Genomic DNA, 21113 nt, shown 5'->3' with positions numbered 1-21113 from the left:
TACTATGTGGAAAGATCTTACAAAAATGCTACCAATAGCGTTTTATAAAAATTAGATGCTACCATGTAAAAAGTTCCATATCTTTAACTATACATAATACTAATAATTATAAAAATTAATATTAATAAATAATTCATTGAGCCGAAACAAACAAATTTTTATTTATTTATATTTTATCTTATAAATTAAAAATAAAATACAAATTAAATCATTTAATAAACAATGCCCAATAATACTAGAGACGGATAAAATATAAATGGTTTTGTCTTGGTTGATTTGCGAGTAGTATATTTTCTCCCTTTCCGTAGGTCTAGTATCTAATAAAAAAATAGTAGTCTTTTTATTTTTTATTTTTTATTTTTTATTTTTTTTATTTGTCTTTCAACGTCCCAAAATAATTTTTTTTACCACTTACATTCTCCAAATTTGTCTCTAGTCCCTCCTGGTCCCTTTGTCTCTCTATCTTCCTTTCTTTCTCTCTCTTCTACTTACTCTCCATCTCACTTACTTCATCCAAACAAAGCTCAGATTTGTTTTACGTCTTGCACAAAACGTATATCGACCCATTTTCTGATTCAAATTTCTTGTTCGAAACAAAAAAAAACCGTTTTTTTTGTCTTTTGGGTACTGTTTTAAATAATGGGTTCTTTTAAATTCCGCCATTGATGAACTAAGGTATGCTTTACTTACCATTCTTGATCTTTTTCCATTTTTGTATTCAATGTGTTTTATTGATGTATAATTCTGTACTCCATCTGGGTTTTGATAGGCACACAAAAAGGATACAATTTGAAGTTTTGAATTCAACAAAAAAAATGAGAGATTTCCCATCTTGTTTCGGAGAAAATGCTGTTCAAATAAGTGATTCTTCATCTTCAAATGGTAATAAAACTGCTCAAAATCTGGTTACTTGTGTATATCAATGTCGAATTCGAGGGAAATCATGTCTTATAACAGTATCATGGAGTAAGAATTTGATGGGGCAAGGTCTTAGTATTGGAATTGATGATTCTAGTAACCAATCTTTGTGTAAGGTTGAAATTAAGCCATGGTTATTCTCTAAGAGAAAAGGGTCAAAATGTTTAGAAATTGAGTCTAATAATACTTCTATTAACATATATTGGGATTTTTCATCTGCTAAATTTGGATCTGGACCTGAACCTTTAGAGGGTTTTTACTTAGCAATTGTTTGTGATAATCAAATGGTTTTACTACTTGGGGATATGAGGAAGGATGCCTTTAAAAAGACTAGTATTACACAATGTCCTAATTCTGCTGTTTTCATTGCAAAGAAAGAACATGTTTATGGCAGGAAGGTTTTCTATTCTAGGTCAAGGTTTAGTGATAATGGTCCTGTGCACGATCTCATGATCGAGTGTGATACGATTAGCACAAATGAACCGTGTTTGATTGTTCGTGTCGATACCAAGAATGTGTTGCAGGTGAAGAGGCTAAGATGGAAATTTCGCGGTAATCAGGATATTGTGATTGATGGGTTATCTGTTGAGTTTTTCTGGGATGTGCATAGTTGGCTTTTTGGTACATGTCCTGGAAGTGCAGTTTTTATGTTCAGAACTAGTGTTTGTTCTGAGAGGATATGGGCTAATCAGTCTGTTTGTGATCCTAGTGTATTGCATTGGTCGACTTCGGAAAGGTTTCGAGATTCTCAATCACATAACTATTGTTTCTCTTTGATTTTGTATGCTTGGAAGCAAGAATAGAGATCCATTAGGGAGTGTTCATTTACTTTTCCATGTGATGGAACTATACCATAATTCTTATATGATTGGTTTTGCTATGTCTTTCTTATCCTTTTTGTGGAGGAGGGAGACAAATTAAATAGATCAAAGTGATTTTTTTTTGTCTTTGAATGTAAATTCCTTTGTCCATTTCCTCAATTTTTTTTTACAGAATTGTGTTGCTTTATGAAGATTATTTCACATTTGTGGTTATCAATCATAGATGATTTGATGAAGATGATTACATTTGTACCTCTGTGGCCGACTTGTCTTGTCTTCAGGTGTTCATTTGGTTCATCGGGTTGATTTTGGGTCAGTTCAAAATCTGGCCTTGTGTCCATATTGGTTTTTACATTTTTTAAATTCATTTAAAATCGAATCAAGTCAGGTTCGATTACAAGGTTGGGTAAATGTCGGATCATCGGGTTTGTTTTGAACACCTCTAGACTCTTGTCTTGTCTTTGTTATGTCTTATCTATGGTGAGTTTTGGGTCTTTTGTTTTCATTTTCATGCCATTCTCTTACATTCTACAACCTATTTTTCTCTTTTGAGAAGAATATGGTTTGCCGTCATCCAACTCTCTCTAATCCCTGATCATAGCTTATTTGAGCATGATATATTGGGTATAATGACGCCGACGACGATTTTGCAGGATCTAAGATCGATTCGGTCGAGAAAATTTCAAGGTTGGCTTTTAGCAAGTTATCACAACCTTGATCATATCTAGTAAAATAAAAATTTGTATTTGGAACTTTTAAGATCTACTTTTAAAATAACACAGTGAACTACTTTGTTTTCTGCAGAGATGTGTAATTTAACAGGGATGGGTTTTTTGGTTAAAGTTTTTTCATTGTGTTAGGCTATCCAAGGGGTCAAGTGATGACTGGATCTCATTGGCGTGCATTGTGCAATTTGCTAGACGTGCTGGTAGCTTTGCCGCTTTTACATGATGTGGCTGTGAATGATCTATGGCGTATGTGGTTGGTACGTATCTGTGACTTAACGCTTTTCGTTTGTCAAGCTAATTCTCACAACGCATGAAATATCCGTTCGTTTTTTTTTTTTGAAAACCCTTGTAACGTGGCCTATATGGTGTACACTGTACAATGCGGCTTTTTTTTGCATTATGTGGCTATCCTCTCGCCTACATGGAGTGGTTCTTCATCATTTTCCTAGAGAGCTTGTAAGTAGGTTGGGGAAGGGGTATAAAATAATAAGGTGGGGAACGTAAATGGTTAAGTTCCATTATACCTAGGAATCCAATGTCTCATAATATATAGATGTCCATCCCTTTTAGCATGAAGCAAACAAAATCTATTCGTGTAAAAATTTCCATTTCATCGTAAAATTTGTGATTTAGCTCACACTATTTGGTTCTTGTGATGAAACCGAGACAAACAAAATATTTCTTTGTTTCCTTCATGTCCTCTCTATCTTGACCTCGACTGTCTCTGCTTTGAAATAAATGAAAGTAGTCGATACTTCCACCATTTCATCTCTATAGATATTGAGTATTGTTAGTCCCATAACCATGGAAATTGTGTCATGCAGGGCCGTCCACTTGCCGAACTGGTCGACCTTGCCTAGTCGTTCGTGCTTAGCCACCAAAAGTGAGGTCTAAACATGGAAAGTGTGTCGTGTTGGATCATCTATGTGTTGTGCCCATCATGCCTCATGCCAAATCATGCCGTGGACAGTCGTGCATCGTCTCGCTGTGCCTGGACAACCCACATGCTAGCCCGACCCACTTCCATTTTTAGTGCCCCAGTTATGGAGTCTACAACATTGGATTCTAAAAGCTCTCATGTACTTAGGTGTTTCAAATTTAGAGGAACAAAAGGATTATTAAGTAGGTTGCTCTTCTAGCCATAGTCATAGTCTTCCTAGCATTAAGCTGGTACCACTTTGTTTTTCTGGTTTTGCAATGCTATATGCTGCTTTTCTCTTGTCTTTACTAGTGAATTGAGATGTCTTGACCTACTCTTAGCCTGTTCCTATTTTCAACCTTTACTTTTGGAGGATGCTTAGAGAAAATTGTGCCCTTTCAGTATAAAGTAAGTTTAAATGGTCCAAAAGTTTACAAAGAATATACAGCTTTTGTAGCCACCCTAATGCCAATTTGTTGGTTTATCTACTTGAATACACTCTTGTCTCCACTTGTTTAAATTTTTCTTGTCACATTGCTGAACTTGAAGTGGATGTTTTGATGTTTTTGTATATTACTCTGTCCCCTTGAATTTGATGCACGTCACCAGAAAAAACTCGCTTTAATTTACGTGATGTAGCAAATTCAAATGGACTGAAGAGTAATAACGGATCTGAGTAGCTTTCCCTACTCTTGTTATGTCAACAAATGTGCATTGATATGCTTTTTCATTTACAGTTATGATGGAATAACATGTTTGTTCTGTAGGAGTAAAGACCGCATACATCTCGTGTTGAAACTCCATTTACAGGCGATGGACCAATGTGACGTCTAGTGTGCCACTGCTATTGAGTCTTGACGACTCCATCTACTCGACTGTCATGAACAAGTGTGGCTCATTCGAGGACTCATTTATGACTCTTGTTGTCTGCATGGGCTAACTATCGAGTATTGACCACACACTGCATTCTGATGCTATTTTTCTCAGGATTGAAAAAGTTGGTCATCAACACAAAATGTCATTTTTCTTAGAAAAGTGGTAGAAAAGAAAATAACGTAAAATAAATGAAACGATTAATAAGATACAGGGAAAGTTGTCGTTTTCGGAGTTTTCATGGGATACCTTTAACAATGAAGACTTGAGTGGTGTTTGACAAGCGTGAGTGTGGGCATGTGTCATTTCTTTTGGTACAACCAAAAAATTAACTTGTAGTTATAGATTTGAGTGGTTTGGAGCAAATAAGTCCTTTTACTGTGTTTTTATAACTGAAATTTGTTGAAATATTAATACAATTTTGACTACTCTAAAGTTTAGAGTGATGAAAAATTCAATTTAATTACTGTTAGCCGTAAAAATTGATATGGAATTGATGCATTTTTCAAAATTATACTTTTTGACTTTTGATTAGACTTGCTAATTGCCCAAAAAAATTTGACCTTTTCAAACCGAAAAAGATTCAACCATAATGATGACTCAATACAAAATCAACTTAACCTGGAAATGTAAATGGTTAGACTCAAATACTCATTTGACAATATTGAGTTAAGTTATTTATATTTCGTATACATCGATAATTAGACATTTTAAAAATTAAAACCGTTGAAAAGGTTTTCAAACGAGTTGAATAATTAGTAGATTACAAAACCCGGAGATGCTATTTTATTTCAGATTCTTATGTCAGCATTCAACAATGTTGCCAAATTTACTAAAACTTTTGTCTAGAAGAAAATTACATCTCCCAACCGTCACCCCAATCTGGCTCGACATTGTCGACAGCACATGGCTCCAAATCAACAACTATAGGATCGGTTGAACTAAAATCTTCGCCATTGTCATGATCAAATACCGCAATTGAGCAATTCTTTGGATGATCAAAAATACAAGTTTTACCATATTTGCATGTACCTTGCAGCTCATAACTCTGGCAGATTTTGCTACCCTGATGATTCCAATAGTTTAAGCATTTGTTAGTTACTTTCCGAAAAGTAAAAAATAAATCAAGCTTACATTTACAAATATATACCGACTATAATCAAATGGGGAAAATAAAAAAGATCAAGGGTACTGGTAGTGAATAAGTAAAGATTCGATAAATGTTGCTATTAGGACAATGCGAATAATTGAAGACGAGAGACAAGTGACTTCGATGAAAGGAAATGGGATTAGAGGAGCCAAGGAGGTAACGGTGTTGGAAAAAAACGAAACAACAAAAATTTTGGGGTACAACGTCAATATAGAGAACATACGGGTCTTAAAGGAAGGCCAGTTTCATTGAGAGCGCATTGTACAGATGTAGACAGTCGGTCTCTATGTTGTTCAGGATACTGTCCATTCAGCTGCTGATGAGAAGACAAATAAAACACAATTATGCAACAATGGAATCACAACACTTGGTTCAAGAAGCGTAGAAGGTATACAGTACTTACAGACTTGGAATATGGGCGTTTAAACAAAAGCGGTGGGAGACGTAGCTTGGAGGATCGACTTACTGGATGATTATACCTGCAGGCAGCTCTATATTTGCAGTCTCCAGTTTTCATGAAAAGATCACAATCAGGTTGCCCGGGTCTTACAGGAAACTCCTCGGATTGCATAACTTGTTCGTTATTTGTTGATGAATCTAGTTTCTTGACACTTAGAATTTGAAGTGGCAAACGAGCCATTAACTTGACCTGAGCATACAAACATTAATAAGTTACAACCCTATAAGAAGCCAAGAAGCTTCGACACTTGCAAGGTCATGAGTTGAATTCTAAACTCCTAAAACTCCGGTGATCGTGGGGTGACAACATCTGGCCTTATGCTTCAGATTATCAAGTCTTAGGATTAGTAAAGTTGCCTCACACAATAATCTTACAGATAGAGAAGATGGGTTGGGGGCCATAATTACCTTTCTTTTTAAAGAATGCACAAATAAGTAGAGAAACAAAAGATTCTCTAAAGTTTCATGAGCCTCGGGCTCCCAATAGTTTGAAAGAATCAACAAAGTGTGACCATATTCGATATACAAAAGTTGGCCTTAAGTATGTTGTCCATGATAGTCGAAAGCTCAAAGAACTGTAGATGTTTTGACACAAATAAAAATATTCTATTCTTTAACCACAATACATATTAATTAAAATTTTGAGAATCTTGGTAGTGCTTTCCTTTCACTCTAGTGACAAATATTCAATTCTCACCATTTACAGGAAGTATTGATCCCTCTTCTCCTTGACAGTAGGATTCTTCAATTCTAGCCTTACGCCCAAATAAAAAGAATTTAGGTGACAATGTTACAATCATTTAAAAACTGAATGTCTGGCTTCATCAAAAAGGACATGAACCAGTGGCTTGAACTACTATCCTATATCAAATATATGTACAGATCCAAGTTTATGATGAATATAGAATGTAAACTCTAATTTCATGCACCTATACTCAACAAAGGTATGGGGCTTGACCCGAGATGAGAGGAACGATGTAGTCAAGCAGATCTGAATTGCAAGACTATCACACCCCTAGCAGTTAGCACAGCTATTTTGCAAAGCAAGACTATGCATCAAAAAGCTTATAACAATGAAAGGAAAAACTAATAATGGACAAAATCATGATGCTTTCAAAAGGAAGTAGAAGGGAAAATTTTACTGCTCACATGTTTGACATATATGAGCACGGTCAAGATGCATACCTGATCTTGATTGCAAGCGGGATTTGTGGACATTGGTTGGTGATAACATAGCCCATCATAAGGCGAACCATTCATTAAAGTTATGCCGTTTGACAAATCTGCAATGCCCCGTGATATTCCAGAAGACTGCAATTTTTCATCAGGATAAATTCTAGAAAGATTGTTGCCACCTCTCATATATGCAATATAGGCCAAAGAGTTCCTAAGATTAGATTTTTTTGCTGCAAATGGACCCGGATGATTAAACCTGCAATTAGTTCCATAGCCACAGGAGCCAGTGCGCATGTAAAAGTTGCACTCTTGCTCTGACTAGGGTAGATAAGAATAGATTCAAACAATAAAGTACATTTTATTCCTAGATTGACAAACACAATAAGTAAAATCAACATTCATTTAAAAAGGAAAAAAAACAGAAGTATAGTCTTACCGGCCTTACTGGTAAACCTAAAAAATTAAGCACCAGACGTTCATTTTCAGGTTTCTGCATAGAATGATTGTATCTGCAAGCATCTCTAAGTCTACATCCTCCAGGTGTTTGAAAGTACTAGAAAGGGTAAAACAGCAAAAAATTAAACATCAGTGAAACAATCACTGTAGGTGAAAGACACAAAATCGTTCTTAGAGAAAAATATAAGTTCAGGACTTAAGTTCTGGAACTTAGATATTTAAGCCGAATAGGAGGGAAATTGAATCTCAAGGGAAAAATCAAGATTGATAAACAAAAAAGAATGTCCAAGGCAATTAAAAGCTTAATCAGTTGCCTCACTATAGAAAAGAAGGTCATTATATATTATGAGTATAGATGCAAACAAAGCTTCAATAAAGGTAGCTAAGTATAATTCTATTACCCTAATGCCATTAAATAGCTCCCGATTTAGGAGGGTCGGATGTACGCAACTTTATCCTTATTGATGATAAAACTAACAAAGAGGTTGTTTTTGAATGTGCAACTTCACCTAAATAAGAAGTGCAGATGATTCAATGAGCCATTAAACTGGTAATTAAAACAATCAACAGCAAAAGTGCACAGACTAATAAACCCAAAACAAAGTACAAACACACTCAAAGTCAGTATGAAACACACAAAAATGAGCTACAAACTAAAAGTACCTGAAAAGCCCTTTCAATGGGGTGATTAAATCTACAACTTTTGCCAAATTTGCAAGAACCAGTTCTGAGATAAAAGTTACAATCAACAGCATAAGGCCTCCAAGGGTAAATGTGGGATTTCCTAGCTTCTTCATTTTGCTTTTCTTCTTCCTTAATAGCTTGCAAAACTACACTTTCAAGTTGTTTAGCAAGAACTTCTTCCTCAGTAGGTTGTTGATCTTCATGGTGGGTCCCATTTGATGAAATTAAAGTTCCTAACTTAATTTCATCTTGGTTCTCAAATAATACACCCATATCTTCACAGGCACCCATTAAATGATTCTCAATTCTTTTTCAGAAAAACCTTAACACTGGAAATCAATGACAATGACCCACAAAAGATGGAAAATTTGAAATATAAATGAGGATTAACAAGAAAGAATAGTACTATTGCAGCAACTGTTAGGTGTGAAAATAAATGAAAGCAGATAATAAGTTGAGATTCTCCCAAGTGCCATCTTTGCTTTTTTTAATCTTAGAATTTATTCTCCCAATTATATAATTAAAAAAATCTAGTTTCTTATTTTATCTAAAAAAGTTTAAAATCTAGTTTCTTATTTTATATAAAAATGGTATTTTCTTCATCATCATTCATCATTAAGCAGAAAAATTGGAAAGTTAGAAGGAACAGTTAAAGTTTAAAAATCGGAAAAGGAGTAGAATTCTATCATAAGAATAATGTACATTAAGCAAAAGTTAAAAAAAAAAGAAAAAAAAATAAAATTGCAGCTTTATTAAATGGAATAAATTACCTGATGCAATCAAAAAATTGAACGATTGAGCTGAAAATGGAGTTGATAAACCACATTATTGAGATATGTGGAAGAGAATCGTCAAATTTGAACAGGAGTAGGAGAGAAAGGAGAACTGCGAACGCCACTTTTGGCCGACTACCAGCAGGCCGCCACAACGTCAGCCAGCAATCGCGGCCAAAACCATAAGCACCGCCCCTTCAACCCAGCTTGCTAGCGGCCCATCCCTCTCAGCCCAACCTAATCGCCTACCGCCATAGCTGCCACCCTCCATCGATCTCCATAACTTCTCCATATTCTCCAGCCTCTGTTAATGTCGACTAGAGAAGAATCTCAAACTTTACTGCTGTACAAGTAGAAGAAATAAACAAAATTAATGAATTAAATAACTGTTCAAATGGAAGAAACATGATTTGATGAAATGGAGAATGAGGGTTTTCCAAATTAATTTTAACTAACGTACCAAGTTGATTTTAGACTTGTTCGGAATTCGGATGACAATGAGTCCGATTTCAATTGAAATATTCATATTTTGATTAACGTTGGATTTTTTCCTCACCTTCGACTTGGACTTAAATTTTACATCCTTCAACTTGAATTCCTCAACCTCGACTCGGACTTAAATTTTATGTTCTTCAACTTGAATTTTCAGAGCTTTGAGGGTAGGATTATGACCATTTTTCAAAAAATCATTTGTTTTTAAATAGTATATAAATTCATTCAAATAATTTTTTTCGATTTGGTAAAATTTATCCATATTCAACTTAACAAATAAATATAGTTCGACTAGTTTAACTTCATAATTCAAATCTACTATGATTTGCCAAAATTTTCCTTGATAGCAAAAAAACAATCTTTTAGCAATTATGTCTTTTGAATAGACAAAACAACGTTCACATAATGTTGAAGTTTCATGAAAAATCCTTCAATAATAGGAGCTAAAAAATCTGCCACCAATGAGAAACACATAAATAATAATCGAAATAGGCATATTTATATGTTTAAATCAATCCTAAAAATTACAAATTTATCTAAAATAAACTTGTAAACAAATATTTGAACAAGTTGTACATGAATGTCATAATCTATCATAACTTTTAAGCTAAAAAAATCAAAATGTAGGAGGCTTCCTAATTTTCGTAGCTTGCTCAAAAGCATAAGCAATTTCAATAAGTTTAGGTTCACTACCCTTTAAGCCTCCAAAACAAACACCAAATGGCACACCATACTCATCATATCCAGCAGGTACACTTATTCCTGGAAATCCTCCAATGGCCAGAACACTTGAAAACGAATAACCAGGTGTTATGATTGCATCTAACTTGTTCTCTATCATAACTTTCTCAAATCCATCTCTTGACAATTTTGCTAATGTTGCTAAGGATTTCTTCTCTTGTAGTCCAATTCCTTTTGTAGCTTCAGCATAAAAAAATATTGCTTGATCATATTCTTTGATCATTTCCTATAAATTCATGAAATTTTGTATGTAAGTTAATATAATCAAGCAATAGTAAAGAGTACCTTTGATAAAAATGTGATTTAGTTAATCCATATATTGCGTATTCCTTAATAAACATTGATTTAGTCAAAGATAATTTTCTAATTTGTATAAGTTTAGGTAATAAATATTATGAAATTGTAAAATCTCACTAATTAATTAATTGTCTTATACTATGTATATGTACCTAATCATATTAATGATAATTATTTTCTCCAAACTTTAATATGGTATCAGAGCCTAAGTCATGGATTCAATCTCATCAATTCCTCTTTTTAAATGGAATTTCCATGTGAAGTTATGAGAGAAACTTGTGTTGTATTTACACTTCTAGCCCAAAAAACTCTCATATAAGAGGGCGCAATAGAATATATAACATATTTTGAAAACTTAATCATCAACTATACTTTTGGATGAATTCCTCAATATGTTATGTAATCTATTATGCCCCTCAATGGCCTCTATCTTCGTTAATTCATAAATAGATAACAACCATCTCCTTCACCCATAATCATTGTTGTCGATAAAGAAATTCCTAATCCCACATACAGTTCTTGGTTTCGCTAAGATTAGCTACTTTTTGAGGAACTTGTTCAAACTCTATGATCCATTTTTATTTCATTATTTACTTATGTCAAACTATTCTATATTGTTTGGTAAATCTTATCAAGCAACTTATTTATAGGACATATCAAACACCTCCATTATCGACTCACTTTCACATCCAAACTTGCAAATCAAATACATCAATTTTATAACAATGAACAATAAAACTCATTTCAATTGTTGCCATTCAATACCTACAACTAAACGAGCCATGTATCTAAAAACAATGTTTGTTGATTATTACCTTTTGGGCCTGATTGTTGTTAAATGCTATTACGTCGGCCAATGATCGCACCGGAGAACTAATAAGTTCCTTCAAGTAAGAATTTAGTGATACTTTGAATTCAGCTAGCATCACCATCATCTCATCATTGGAAGACATAAGTTCATCCATGTTGGGTAATTCCAAATTATCGACCAAGACTGCGCCTTTAGCCCTTCAATCATCTCGATCAAAACAATACAACATGTTATACAAGTACAGGTATTCTCTCCGTTTCAACTTTTTGTCAAATTTTATTCAAAATCGAAAAAACTTTTTGATAAAGGTTTAACTGATAAAAAAACGTAATTGCATACCTTAAAACACGGAAATAATGCTTAAAAGCAGAGGACCCTTGAGGAAACATGTCATCAAAGAAGGGTTTTCTTAGAATGCCTAACCTTTTCCCTTTAAGACCATCTAACTTTAAGAATTGAGCATAGCCCCCTTGAGGGATGTACTTTCGTGCGTCCATTGTTGCTTTGGAATCATAAGGATCATAACCTGCAATAGTATCTAGAACATATGTTGCATCGGCCACTGTCCTACAAATTGGGCTGCCCATATTTGAATTGGACACAACATTGACCAATTACCAATTATTATAAGTTAGAAAATGAAGGATTAATTATCAATTAAAAACTTTAATTTAAGAAAGAAAGCTCTATCTATATGTTATTTTTAGACAAAATAGAAGTCTTTACAAATGTGATAAGGTATATGGAGTGTATACTACTGCCCTACAATCATTAAAATTTTTGGTTGTGTCCGTTTCATAGAAACATTATTTTGTGCGGCGGTCGTAAAAGTGCAACCCACGAAATAGGTATTTTAGACTTTGGACTTAAAAAATTTTTAATTATTTTTTAAAGTTATCGTTATAAAGCTAGAGATGGACATTTTAGATCATAAAGTAGACATTTTATATTTTGTAATTAAAACCCTAGAAGTAGTCATTTTAAGAGTTGGATCAATCATTTTAACGTAAGTAGAGATTTTAAGCCTTAACATTGACATTTTAATGATTAGATAGTAAGTTGAAAAATAAAGTAACCCTTTGGAAAAGAAAGGTTAAAGCTTAGAGTAAGGGCTTTATGTCTTAAAATAAACATTTAAGTTTTAAAATGAATATTTTAATAATTGGAGTTAGTAAGTAGAATTTTTTTATTGGTTGAGTTATACATGTCGCACGATTAACTAAAAATATAATATAATTTTTAAATTAGATGTTGGAGTTTTAAATCTTGACTTCTTAGCTTCTTTTAGGTAATGACATTGACTCCATCTAACTCACGGGTCAATTACAACTTTAAAATATATTATATACTCAATTAAAATAATTATTAATTGTAATTAATTTTCCATTACCTTAAAATTTTTTTCTTCTATATATAAAATGGATTGAGCAAAATTAATAGAATAAACATCATTTAATAAAAAAATAAATAAATAAAAATACCCAACAGTGTCTTGAGTAGGAGTGATGGGTATAACTCCAGCACGGCTAGTAAGACCGAGAGTTGGTTTGATACCGACGACGGAATTGACAGAGGAAGGACAAAGGATTGAGCCATCTGTCTCGGTCCCTAGAGTCACTGTTACCATGTTTGCTGCTACTGCTATGGCCGATCCACTACTGGACCCACAAGGACTTGCTGATAAGTTGTACGGATTCTGCATTTATATTAGTTATGTTTAAAAAAGATTCGATCAGATCTGATATGTACCCGATTTTAAAATCGAATTTGAGTTTAATTCAGCTTTAAAATAAATTTAAAATTATGTAATAATCAATATAAATACAATATCCGATTTTAAACGACTTGAAATAACTGATTTGAAATCAACGAATGACCTGAATGAACAATTTTAATTTACATATATGTCCTCTTTTCTATTAATCCCTATGTTCTTTTTTATTCCTTTTAAATACTCTAGAATATTTAAATTGTAGAGTTCAATTTTGAAAATGAATTCTTATCAATGTATATGAAAAAACATATTAATGTGAGATTTTGATAGATTCTTTGGAATATATATACTTTCTGCGTTTATATTCGCAATATTTGATTTTTTACGTAGTCCAATGCATTAATTCAATCCTTAATATCTCTATTTATGTATAATAAAAAATATAAAAATATGATACATTGATAATATTTGCAGAGACTAATCAAATAAGATACTATTTAACTATATTTTAACTAATAAATTAAAAACTAATCACAAATTCAGAATGGTGAATAAATAGTATAATATTTCTAATGTTGCAAGTAATTATGGTTAAAATTATTTAACTTTAATGTTTGAAAAATATTTGTCAAAAATTACATATAAGGATAACAAAAGAAAACAAAAAGAGTGGTGAAATTGTTCTACAATGAGCTCTAAAATTAAAACCACAAAAGACATTTATTGCTGATAATTAATGATGACGATAAAAATAAAGTTTAATTTAAATTTTCAATAAGAATAAAATTTATTTTAAGTATGTGTTTTTCTTTATTAGTATTTAATATTATCTTATAACTTTTCAAACTTTTGTGCTTTACAATGCTATATGTTAATCATTAATAAACAAAATAATAAAGTACTCTCTATTTCACAAGAATGCTGATTATATATATATATATATATATATATATATATATATATATATATATATATATATATATATATATATATATATATATATATATACTTTTTCTTTATGGTTTTTAAGTATATTTCAAGTATTAAAATCAATAAATTAAAAAAAAATATATACATCCAGATAAATTTAATATTTATGAAAATAATATTCAAAATTTGTAACTTCATATATAAAATAGGAAGCATAATCGTGAATTATACATTCTTTTGTTAATATTCCTACAATAATGTCAATTTTGATTAACCATAAATTAAACCAACTTAGGGGTTTTTTCCTTAAATAATATCAACTTTAGTTTATCAGTTAATTTACAATTTTTTTGTCATATAATCTCCAATAGTTTGATTTTTAGCATGTTAGGGACATTCTAAGGAAAAACCTTCAAAATTGATATCATTTATGATTAATAAAAATTGATATTATTATATGCAAATAAGCAAATTATATATTATTTCCAATAACTTATCCAATAAAATATTTTAAACATAACCAACAATATGAATATAAAATATAGTCAATTAAGTACAAGAAATATTAAACTTACTTGGCCTTGTCCCCCTCTAGCACACCATCCACTAGGAGCATTACTAGATCTAAAATTAGCCCATTCACTTAAACTAGCCTTACCAAGTATAACAGCCCCAGCTTTCCTCAACCTTTTAACAACACCAGCATCTCTTTTAACAACTGAGCCTAACAATGCAAATGATCCTGCTGTTGTGTTCATTCCATCTTTACTTGCTATATTATCCTTAATCAATATCGGTATCCCATTCAATTTGCTACATTTTTTAGATCTCGCTCTTCGCCTATCGGACTCTTCTGCTTGTTTTAGAGCATCTGGGTTTACTTCAATTACTGCTCTTAGAAGTGGGTTTAGTCTTTGAATTTGATTAAGGTAGTATTTGACTAGTTGCTTTGATGTTAGCTTGCTTTCATGGAAGGCTGTTTGGAGATCTTTAATGGTGGCTTCCTTAATTGGAAAGGTTGGGTTTAGTGAGGTTGCTAAATATGTGTTAAGAAGAATTAGGAAGAATGGAAGAAATGAGTGAAAAGTTGCCATAGTTATTGTTGAGAAATAATGAGACTTGAGGAATGAGCATATATTAAGGTAGGGATAGTGAGTGGAGTAGTCTTTTGAACTTTATTTTATCATGCTTTTTTTCTTTAAAAAAAAATTATTCTGAAATGTCAATATTTACTATGCTTCTTCATATGTCACCCTTACTTTCTTTTTTGTTAGGTATCTATAATAATTGGTTAAAATGTCATAAGGGGTGCTGTCAGTAAAAAATATATAAAAGTTGGATTATTTATAAATAATTAATAGTATAGATTATTCAAAAAAAAAAAGGCAATAAGTAAAATTATTTAGAACAATTTTTCCCCTTAAAAGACAAATAAGCTTCAGAATAAAATGATTTAAAATAAGTTTCTCTCAGTCTAATAGAAAATATTATGTGAAAATTTTGATTTTATATTAGTGAGAATATGTATTACTTTTCAAAATAAAATTACAAATTTGATATTTATACTTTCTTCTATCCTCAATCTACCATATATTTAAACAAATTGTGATTTGAAATTGTTTTAATCCAAGCTTAATCATATTATTTTTCAATAAAAAAAGCTCAATAAAGAAAAAATGTATAGTCTTTGGTAGGGCAGTGTTCGAAAATGATGAGCAAGTGTGGGGGCATTTATTTATTTGATCAAGTTGGTCTTTTTTATATATGTGATGTGATGATAGGACTGTTAAAGATAACTCTAGTTAGTTTAATGATATGTTTGGAGGGAAATGCAATGTCTCATACCCATATGTTAATTGAATATCATATTCTCACTTTTAAGTATCATTTATAAATAAATGTTAATTGAATATCATATTCTCACTTTAAGTATCATTTATAATTTTATTTTCTTTATTTCATCTTATGTATATATGTTTTATTTTACTTGCTTTTTTGTGTTATACTACTATTATTATTGTCAAGAAACCAATTCAACCAAAAGTTTAAGTTCATGGTTGAGGCCCTAAGATATGTTATATACTCTAACACGCCCCCTCACACGAGAGCCCTTTGGGTTAGATTTGTGGATGCAGCACATACCCGCTTCATACATGACGCTAAATACCTCTGTCACAAATGACTTTCTGATATCATGTTAAGAAACCAATTCAACCAAAAGTTTAAGTTTATGATTGAAGCCCCCGAATATGTTATATACATACTCTAATAATTACATAGTAATAAAATAATTATATTTTATTATAGCAAAATCAATCAAAGCGCTGATGATAATATATTTTGTGCAATGACAAATTATTTAATTTTTTGATGTGGGGTCTTTAAAAATGTGAAAGTAATTGTCATATTAAAAATGTATTTTAAAATTCATCATTCACTTTCTTGAAATTTTTTTGAAAAGTATTTTAAACTTCTTTGACTAAAATCGCCGTATCTATTTTTGGAATGATGGTATAACTACTCACAACATTATGAAGGATGTATAAAGAAATTTAATATCATATCAAATGTCTCATTAACTAAAAACTCTGTTTATTATACATTTTTGTTGAAATTTAGAGCCTAAAACAAAAGTTATTAAACTAAGGAAAACATAATGTAGATTAACATTTGAGATGGGGCCTTAGCTTAAAAATCGGGTCTATACGGTTGAACACGTTAGACATGTTCAGCTCGGTCCTATTAGTTATGAGCTATAAGTTGGATGATGTTAGAGCATTGCTAGAGTTCTTATGTCCATAGGATAAGCATCACTTGGATTGTGGGTAGTATAGGCTCTTTGAGCTAAAACTTTGTTGGCAGCCTCAGTGGGATGTGCATTATCCCAATATGCATAATCTGCTCTATTATTGCATGGAATGGTAAGGGGACTACATAAAGCTTGCAACATCCCACAACAAGGAATGTTTATCACTTTCAACCCTGCATCATAAACCATCACATTAATTGAAAATCTCATGATTATAAATTTATAATTGAAAATCATATCATACCATCAAGGATTTTTAAGTAAACTTAATTAATTATATTTTTAACAAGCGATCAAATTACTTCCTTTGTCCCTAAGAGATTACTAAGCTTTCTTTATAACAATGTGTATGATATATATCAAGACTTAAACTAAAGGTTTGTTGAAGTGATGGTTGAACCGTGGAACAAAATAGATTTTATATTTTATCAAAATAGAGTATATAATCTATCTTGAAATCTTAACCTTGGATATTTTATATTCATAGAATGAATAATTTCTAGAAATGGATCTTTATCATGGACTGAGTCAAATTTCTGATCTTGTAAATAAGCTCGAAGTTAGCCACATAGAAACTTTTGGTTGATTGGTCGGGGTTTGGAGGTGCAGGTCAACAAATCTAAATCTCATTTGCTATCACTTCAAGTGAAATATTTTATAAAAAGTATGAGAGAAATATGCATTGTATACACGTTTAGCCTAATGAGCTTTTATGTGAAGGTGACTCAATCAGTTTACATAATAGTTAAAACGAACCTTTAATGCTTATTTTTGTTGGTAAAGCTAAATCACGTGATGAAAATAATATCTAATACAAGGGATCTAATTATGTTTACACCCTTTCTTAACCAATTCTTTTGCACTAAACATGAATTTTGGAGTAAAAAGATAAGTAAGATTACCAAGGCCTTGAAGATTATTTGGAGAAATAATTCCCAAAGTGTTGATCCAAATAAATTTAGCATTTCCATACTTATTGTTTAAAGTGTAGGTTAGTGATCTTAGCTTGGTATTATACATATCCATGATATCATTGATATATTTAGAGCATTTGCCCTGTTGATTTAGCATGGGAAGACAACCAAGTGGTCCAAGTCCAAATAATATGATCTTCCTTGCTCCTAAATCATATAGGGTCTACAAGAAAAATCCAAAACAATAAAAATTTATATTAGTAACATAAACTTCAATATATATATATATATATATATATATATATATATATATATATATATATATATATATATATATATATATATATATATATATATATATATATATATATATATGACAATAATTTTATATTATTAGGCTACTTAACCCATGTATGACAAACGTCTTATGATGAGAATGTCTCATAGAAAAATTTATGAATAAATAAATTATAGTCTTACATTGGTTAAAAATTGCTATTAATAGTAATAGTTTTTCTTATAAATATCGCACACTATAAAAAATAGCAATTTTAAAGGGACAAATAAAGTAAAAAAAATGGACATACATTTAATTGAGTATATAATTGAGTGATAAGGGCATCAGCAAAAGCGTTGGGAGTGGTAGAAAAAGCAGCAAATCCAGCAAAATAGTTGAGCATCCAATCGTTGCTCCCAACATAAACAGAGTACAGGCACTTGTTGAGATGATCCATTGACTTGTTTTGGCCTATACTTGTTCTTATCCTCAACACTATTTCTTTGTGATTCTTTAGCTGCTCATCCATATTTATTCTCTCCCCCTATTACAATTTTTCAATAAAGCACAACATTTTAGTGTGGAGGTGTTTATTTAGGCCATGAAATTTAGCATGTGTTAAGTGTTGATCAGGTCGAGTTAAAGTTAGGTTAAAATCAGATTCAGTAAGACAAGGACAAGAAAAAATCTATTAGGTCGAGGTCTTTATTAAGGCCATCAAATCAGATCTGTCTCAAGTGTTTTACGTTGAGTTAAAATTAGGTCAAAGTTAGATTCAATTAGACATCTATCTTTAACACCTTTATTAGGTAAAGGTGTTCATCCAAGCCATCGAATTGGGTCCGCGTCAAGTGTTTAATGTCGAGTCAAAGTTCGGTCAAAGTCAAATTCAATTACACAAGGCCGAGTACATTTTAGGTTGGGTCTTTTTTGAACACTTATATGTTAAGTACATGTGTTCATTCAGGTCGACGAATTAGGACTGTGTCAAGTGTTTCAAGTCGAGCCAAATTAGGTTAAAGTCAAATTCAATTACACAAGGTCGAGTACATATCAGGTCGAGTATGTTTTGAACACCTCCATTAGGTAGAGATGTGTATTCAGGCCATCGAATCGGGTCGGTGTTAAGTGTTTCAAGTCGAGTCAAAATTAGGTTAGAGTCAGATTCAGTTACGCAAGGCCGAGTACATATAAGGTCAGGTTTGTTTTGAAAACCTATATTAGATAGATGTGTTCGTTCCGTCCATCGAATTGGGTTTGTGTCAAGTATTTCAAGTCGAGTCAAAATTAGTTTAAAGTTAGATTCAGTTACACAAGGCCCAGCACATATTAAGATGGGTATGTTTTGAACACTTCTATTAGATAGAGTTGTTCATTCAGGCCATCGAATTGAGTTTGTGTCAAATGTTTCAAGTCGAGTTAAAATCAAGCCAAAGTCGGATTCAATGCACATGGCCGAGTAAATATTATATCAAATTACCACTTGATAGCCAGTCTCAACACGAATTCCAGCTGAACCGGATGCATAATTTACGCCCTTCAATATCTCTTCCTCTTCTACACTTGAATAGGCTTTGATGTAGCCTTCTAAACCAAGTTCGTCACCTGTGTATATAAATTTAAAAAAAAAAAAAAATTAGAAGTGTCATTTCTAATTGAGTATCTTATAAATTTTGGTTACATAATGAGCTAATAATTTCATTTGCTTTTAAATTAATTATGTTGTTATGTGGATTCAAATCATGGCCTAAACATATCAAAAATCTAACAATGTGCTTTTGTGTAGTTGAATTCCTTTGAATTGATCTTTGTGACAACTAAATATATTACATATCCCCACAAAGTAGCGAAATTAACACTTAATTAAGATGAAGGTTAAACAAAAGATCAAATTATAATTGTTCGAGTGATCAAAATTCATTAAAATTTGCTTATAGCTAATATCAGAAAAGAGAAATTTTAAAAATTGACGGGCCATGGCCAATCCCAATCATCCCTAAATCCGCCTATAAATTCTCACATTAGTTAATCTATTACTTAAACAAAGCTTAAAAACATAAAAACGTATTTAAATGCAATTTCAAAAAGTAAAATATTAATTAGAAAAAATTATATATGATTGTTAAAGGATTTTCTCTTCCATATTTATAGTAAAAGTTTAATTTTTACCGTCTATATACACTTCAGTGAATAAAAAAAAATGGAGACAGAAATATTAAATACCAATTAAATCAACTGCGGTTTTGCCATTAGTAAATCTTCCCGTGGGCCCATCTGGAAAGTCAACGCCATAAGGTAGAAAATTTGCCTTAGCGAATGTCATGAGTTTATTATTATTGCCACTATCTGACAATGAGTCTCCAAATATGAAGAAACAAGGTACTTGTGGGGTTCCACTAACCCACTTTAGTTGCAAACTAGCAACAAATATTACTAATATCAATATATACTTCATTAGAGACTTCTTTTTTTTTTTTCTTTTTTTTTTTTTTACAAGTTTTTAAATATTACTTGGAAAATTTAGGGTGCTCTTTTTTTAGATTTAAAGGTGAATGTAATTGAAAATTTAATGTGCAATATTTATAGGCTAGGAAAAAATTAAGACAAAAAAATATATTTATTTATTAATTGCAATGTAACATACCAAAATTTGATAACATCTACATTCAAGTATGTTTCTCAATAAGTAATTAAGTTTGAGATTTAATATTGCATTTGAATGCTTAATTACTCAATATATGTACTTAAAAAGAGTTATACATGCATATATGTTTAATGTATACTATAATTATTACTTAGTAACATTCATTTGTTTTAAGGAAGTTTATGGATTAAGAGTGTGTGACTTATTTTGACTTCTTACATTTAGTTAAATTGACTTATATATTTCATTTATTATTACATTTTAACCTTCCTCAAAAGTTAAAAGTTCATTAATAAATTTAATTGAAACCAAAAGTCTAAAATCTGTATTAAATTACAAAGATAATAATATTGTGTAATTGGATAGAAATGATATTATATTATTAACATACATGACTGTTTTTTTCTATTTAGAAAGACTCATTTTCGATCCTTATTAAGCCCTTTAATAGCCAACACTAGTTTAATTGTAGTATAATCCATTTCAACCCGACCATTTTTAACCTGGCCCTTACAAAACCATTCCAA

The 21113-nt window shown here is 31.4% G+C and overlaps 4 protein-coding genes across 17 annotated transcripts; 1 reads left to right on the top strand and 3 right to left on the bottom strand.

Annotated features, from left to right (window-relative positions):
• Positions 1–337: 337 nt before the first annotated feature.
• On the top strand, positions 338–4899 carry LOC130818921 (uncharacterized). 9 transcript variants are annotated; one of them, XM_057685192.1, is made up of 5 exons: positions 412–675; positions 770–1654; positions 2600–2724; positions 3292–3589; positions 4154–4899. In XM_057685192.1, the coding sequence occupies exons 2-3, from the start codon at positions 816–818 to the stop codon at positions 2688–2690; spliced, it is 930 nt and encodes a 309-aa protein (XP_057541175.1). In that variant the 5' UTR covers positions 412–675; positions 770–815; the 3' UTR covers positions 2691–2724; positions 3292–3589; positions 4154–4899. The 9 variants fall into 9 exon arrangements, with proteins under 9 accessions (XP_057541177.1, XP_057541178.1, XP_057541176.1 ...); XM_057685199.1 differs by lacking the exon at positions 4154–4899 and adding an exon at positions 2393–2426 and having other exon boundaries at positions 3292–3304; XM_057685194.1 differs by having other exon boundaries at positions 338–675; positions 770–2724.
• Positions 4890–9674, bottom strand: LOC130818920 (zinc finger CCCH domain-containing protein 67-like). 6 transcript variants are annotated; one of them, XM_057685189.1, is made up of 8 exons: positions 9418–9674; positions 8955–9300; positions 8164–8513; positions 7481–7597; positions 7054–7362; positions 5876–6058; positions 5633–5725; positions 4968–5325 (listed from the first exon to the last, which is right to left on the bottom strand). In XM_057685189.1, exons 3-8 carry the CDS (start codon positions 8473–8475, stop codon positions 5116–5118), a joined length of 1224 nt encoding a protein of 407 aa, XP_057541172.1. In that variant the 5' UTR covers positions 8476–8513; positions 8955–9300; positions 9418–9674; the 3' UTR covers positions 4968–5115. The 6 variants fall into 6 exon arrangements, with proteins under 6 accessions (XP_057541170.1, XP_057541172.1, XP_057541173.1 ...); XM_057685190.1 differs by having other exon boundaries at positions 5633–5722; XM_057685188.1 differs by having other exon boundaries at positions 5813–6058; positions 8164–8459; positions 9418–9662.
• A 255-nt stretch (positions 9675–9929) lies between these two features.
• LOC130818919 (probable amidase At4g34880) lies at positions 9930–15123 on the bottom strand. Its single transcript, XM_057685183.1, has 5 exons — positions 14518–15123; positions 12780–12994; positions 11638–11877; positions 11303–11495; positions 9930–10416 (listed from the first exon to the last, which is right to left on the bottom strand). Exons 1-5 carry the CDS (start codon positions 15034–15036, stop codon positions 10066–10068), a joined length of 1518 nt encoding a protein of 505 aa, XP_057541166.1. The 5' UTR covers positions 15037–15123; the 3' UTR covers positions 9930–10065.
• Positions 15124–16712: 1589 nt separating this feature from the next.
• On the bottom strand, positions 16713–20397 carry LOC130818659 (GDSL esterase/lipase At1g29670-like). The gene is made up of 5 exons (XM_057684817.1): positions 20166–20397; positions 19423–19547; positions 18253–18486; positions 17654–17888; positions 16713–16924 (listed from the first exon to the last, which is right to left on the bottom strand). The coding sequence occupies exons 1-5, from the start codon at positions 20395–20397 to the stop codon at positions 16713–16715; spliced, it is 1038 nt and encodes a 345-aa protein (XP_057540800.1).
• Between the last annotated feature and the right edge of the window lie 716 nt (positions 20398–21113).

The sequence above is a fragment of the Amaranthus tricolor genome, chromosome 7, assembly GCF_026212465.1.
Source record: "Amaranthus tricolor cultivar Red isolate AtriRed21 chromosome 7, ASM2621246v1, whole genome shotgun sequence".
NCBI lineage: Eukaryota > Viridiplantae > Streptophyta > Magnoliopsida > Caryophyllales > Amaranthaceae > Amaranthus > Amaranthus tricolor.
The sequence above is the reverse complement of the archived record's forward strand: the minus strand, read 5'-3'. Positions and strand labels throughout refer to the sequence as shown.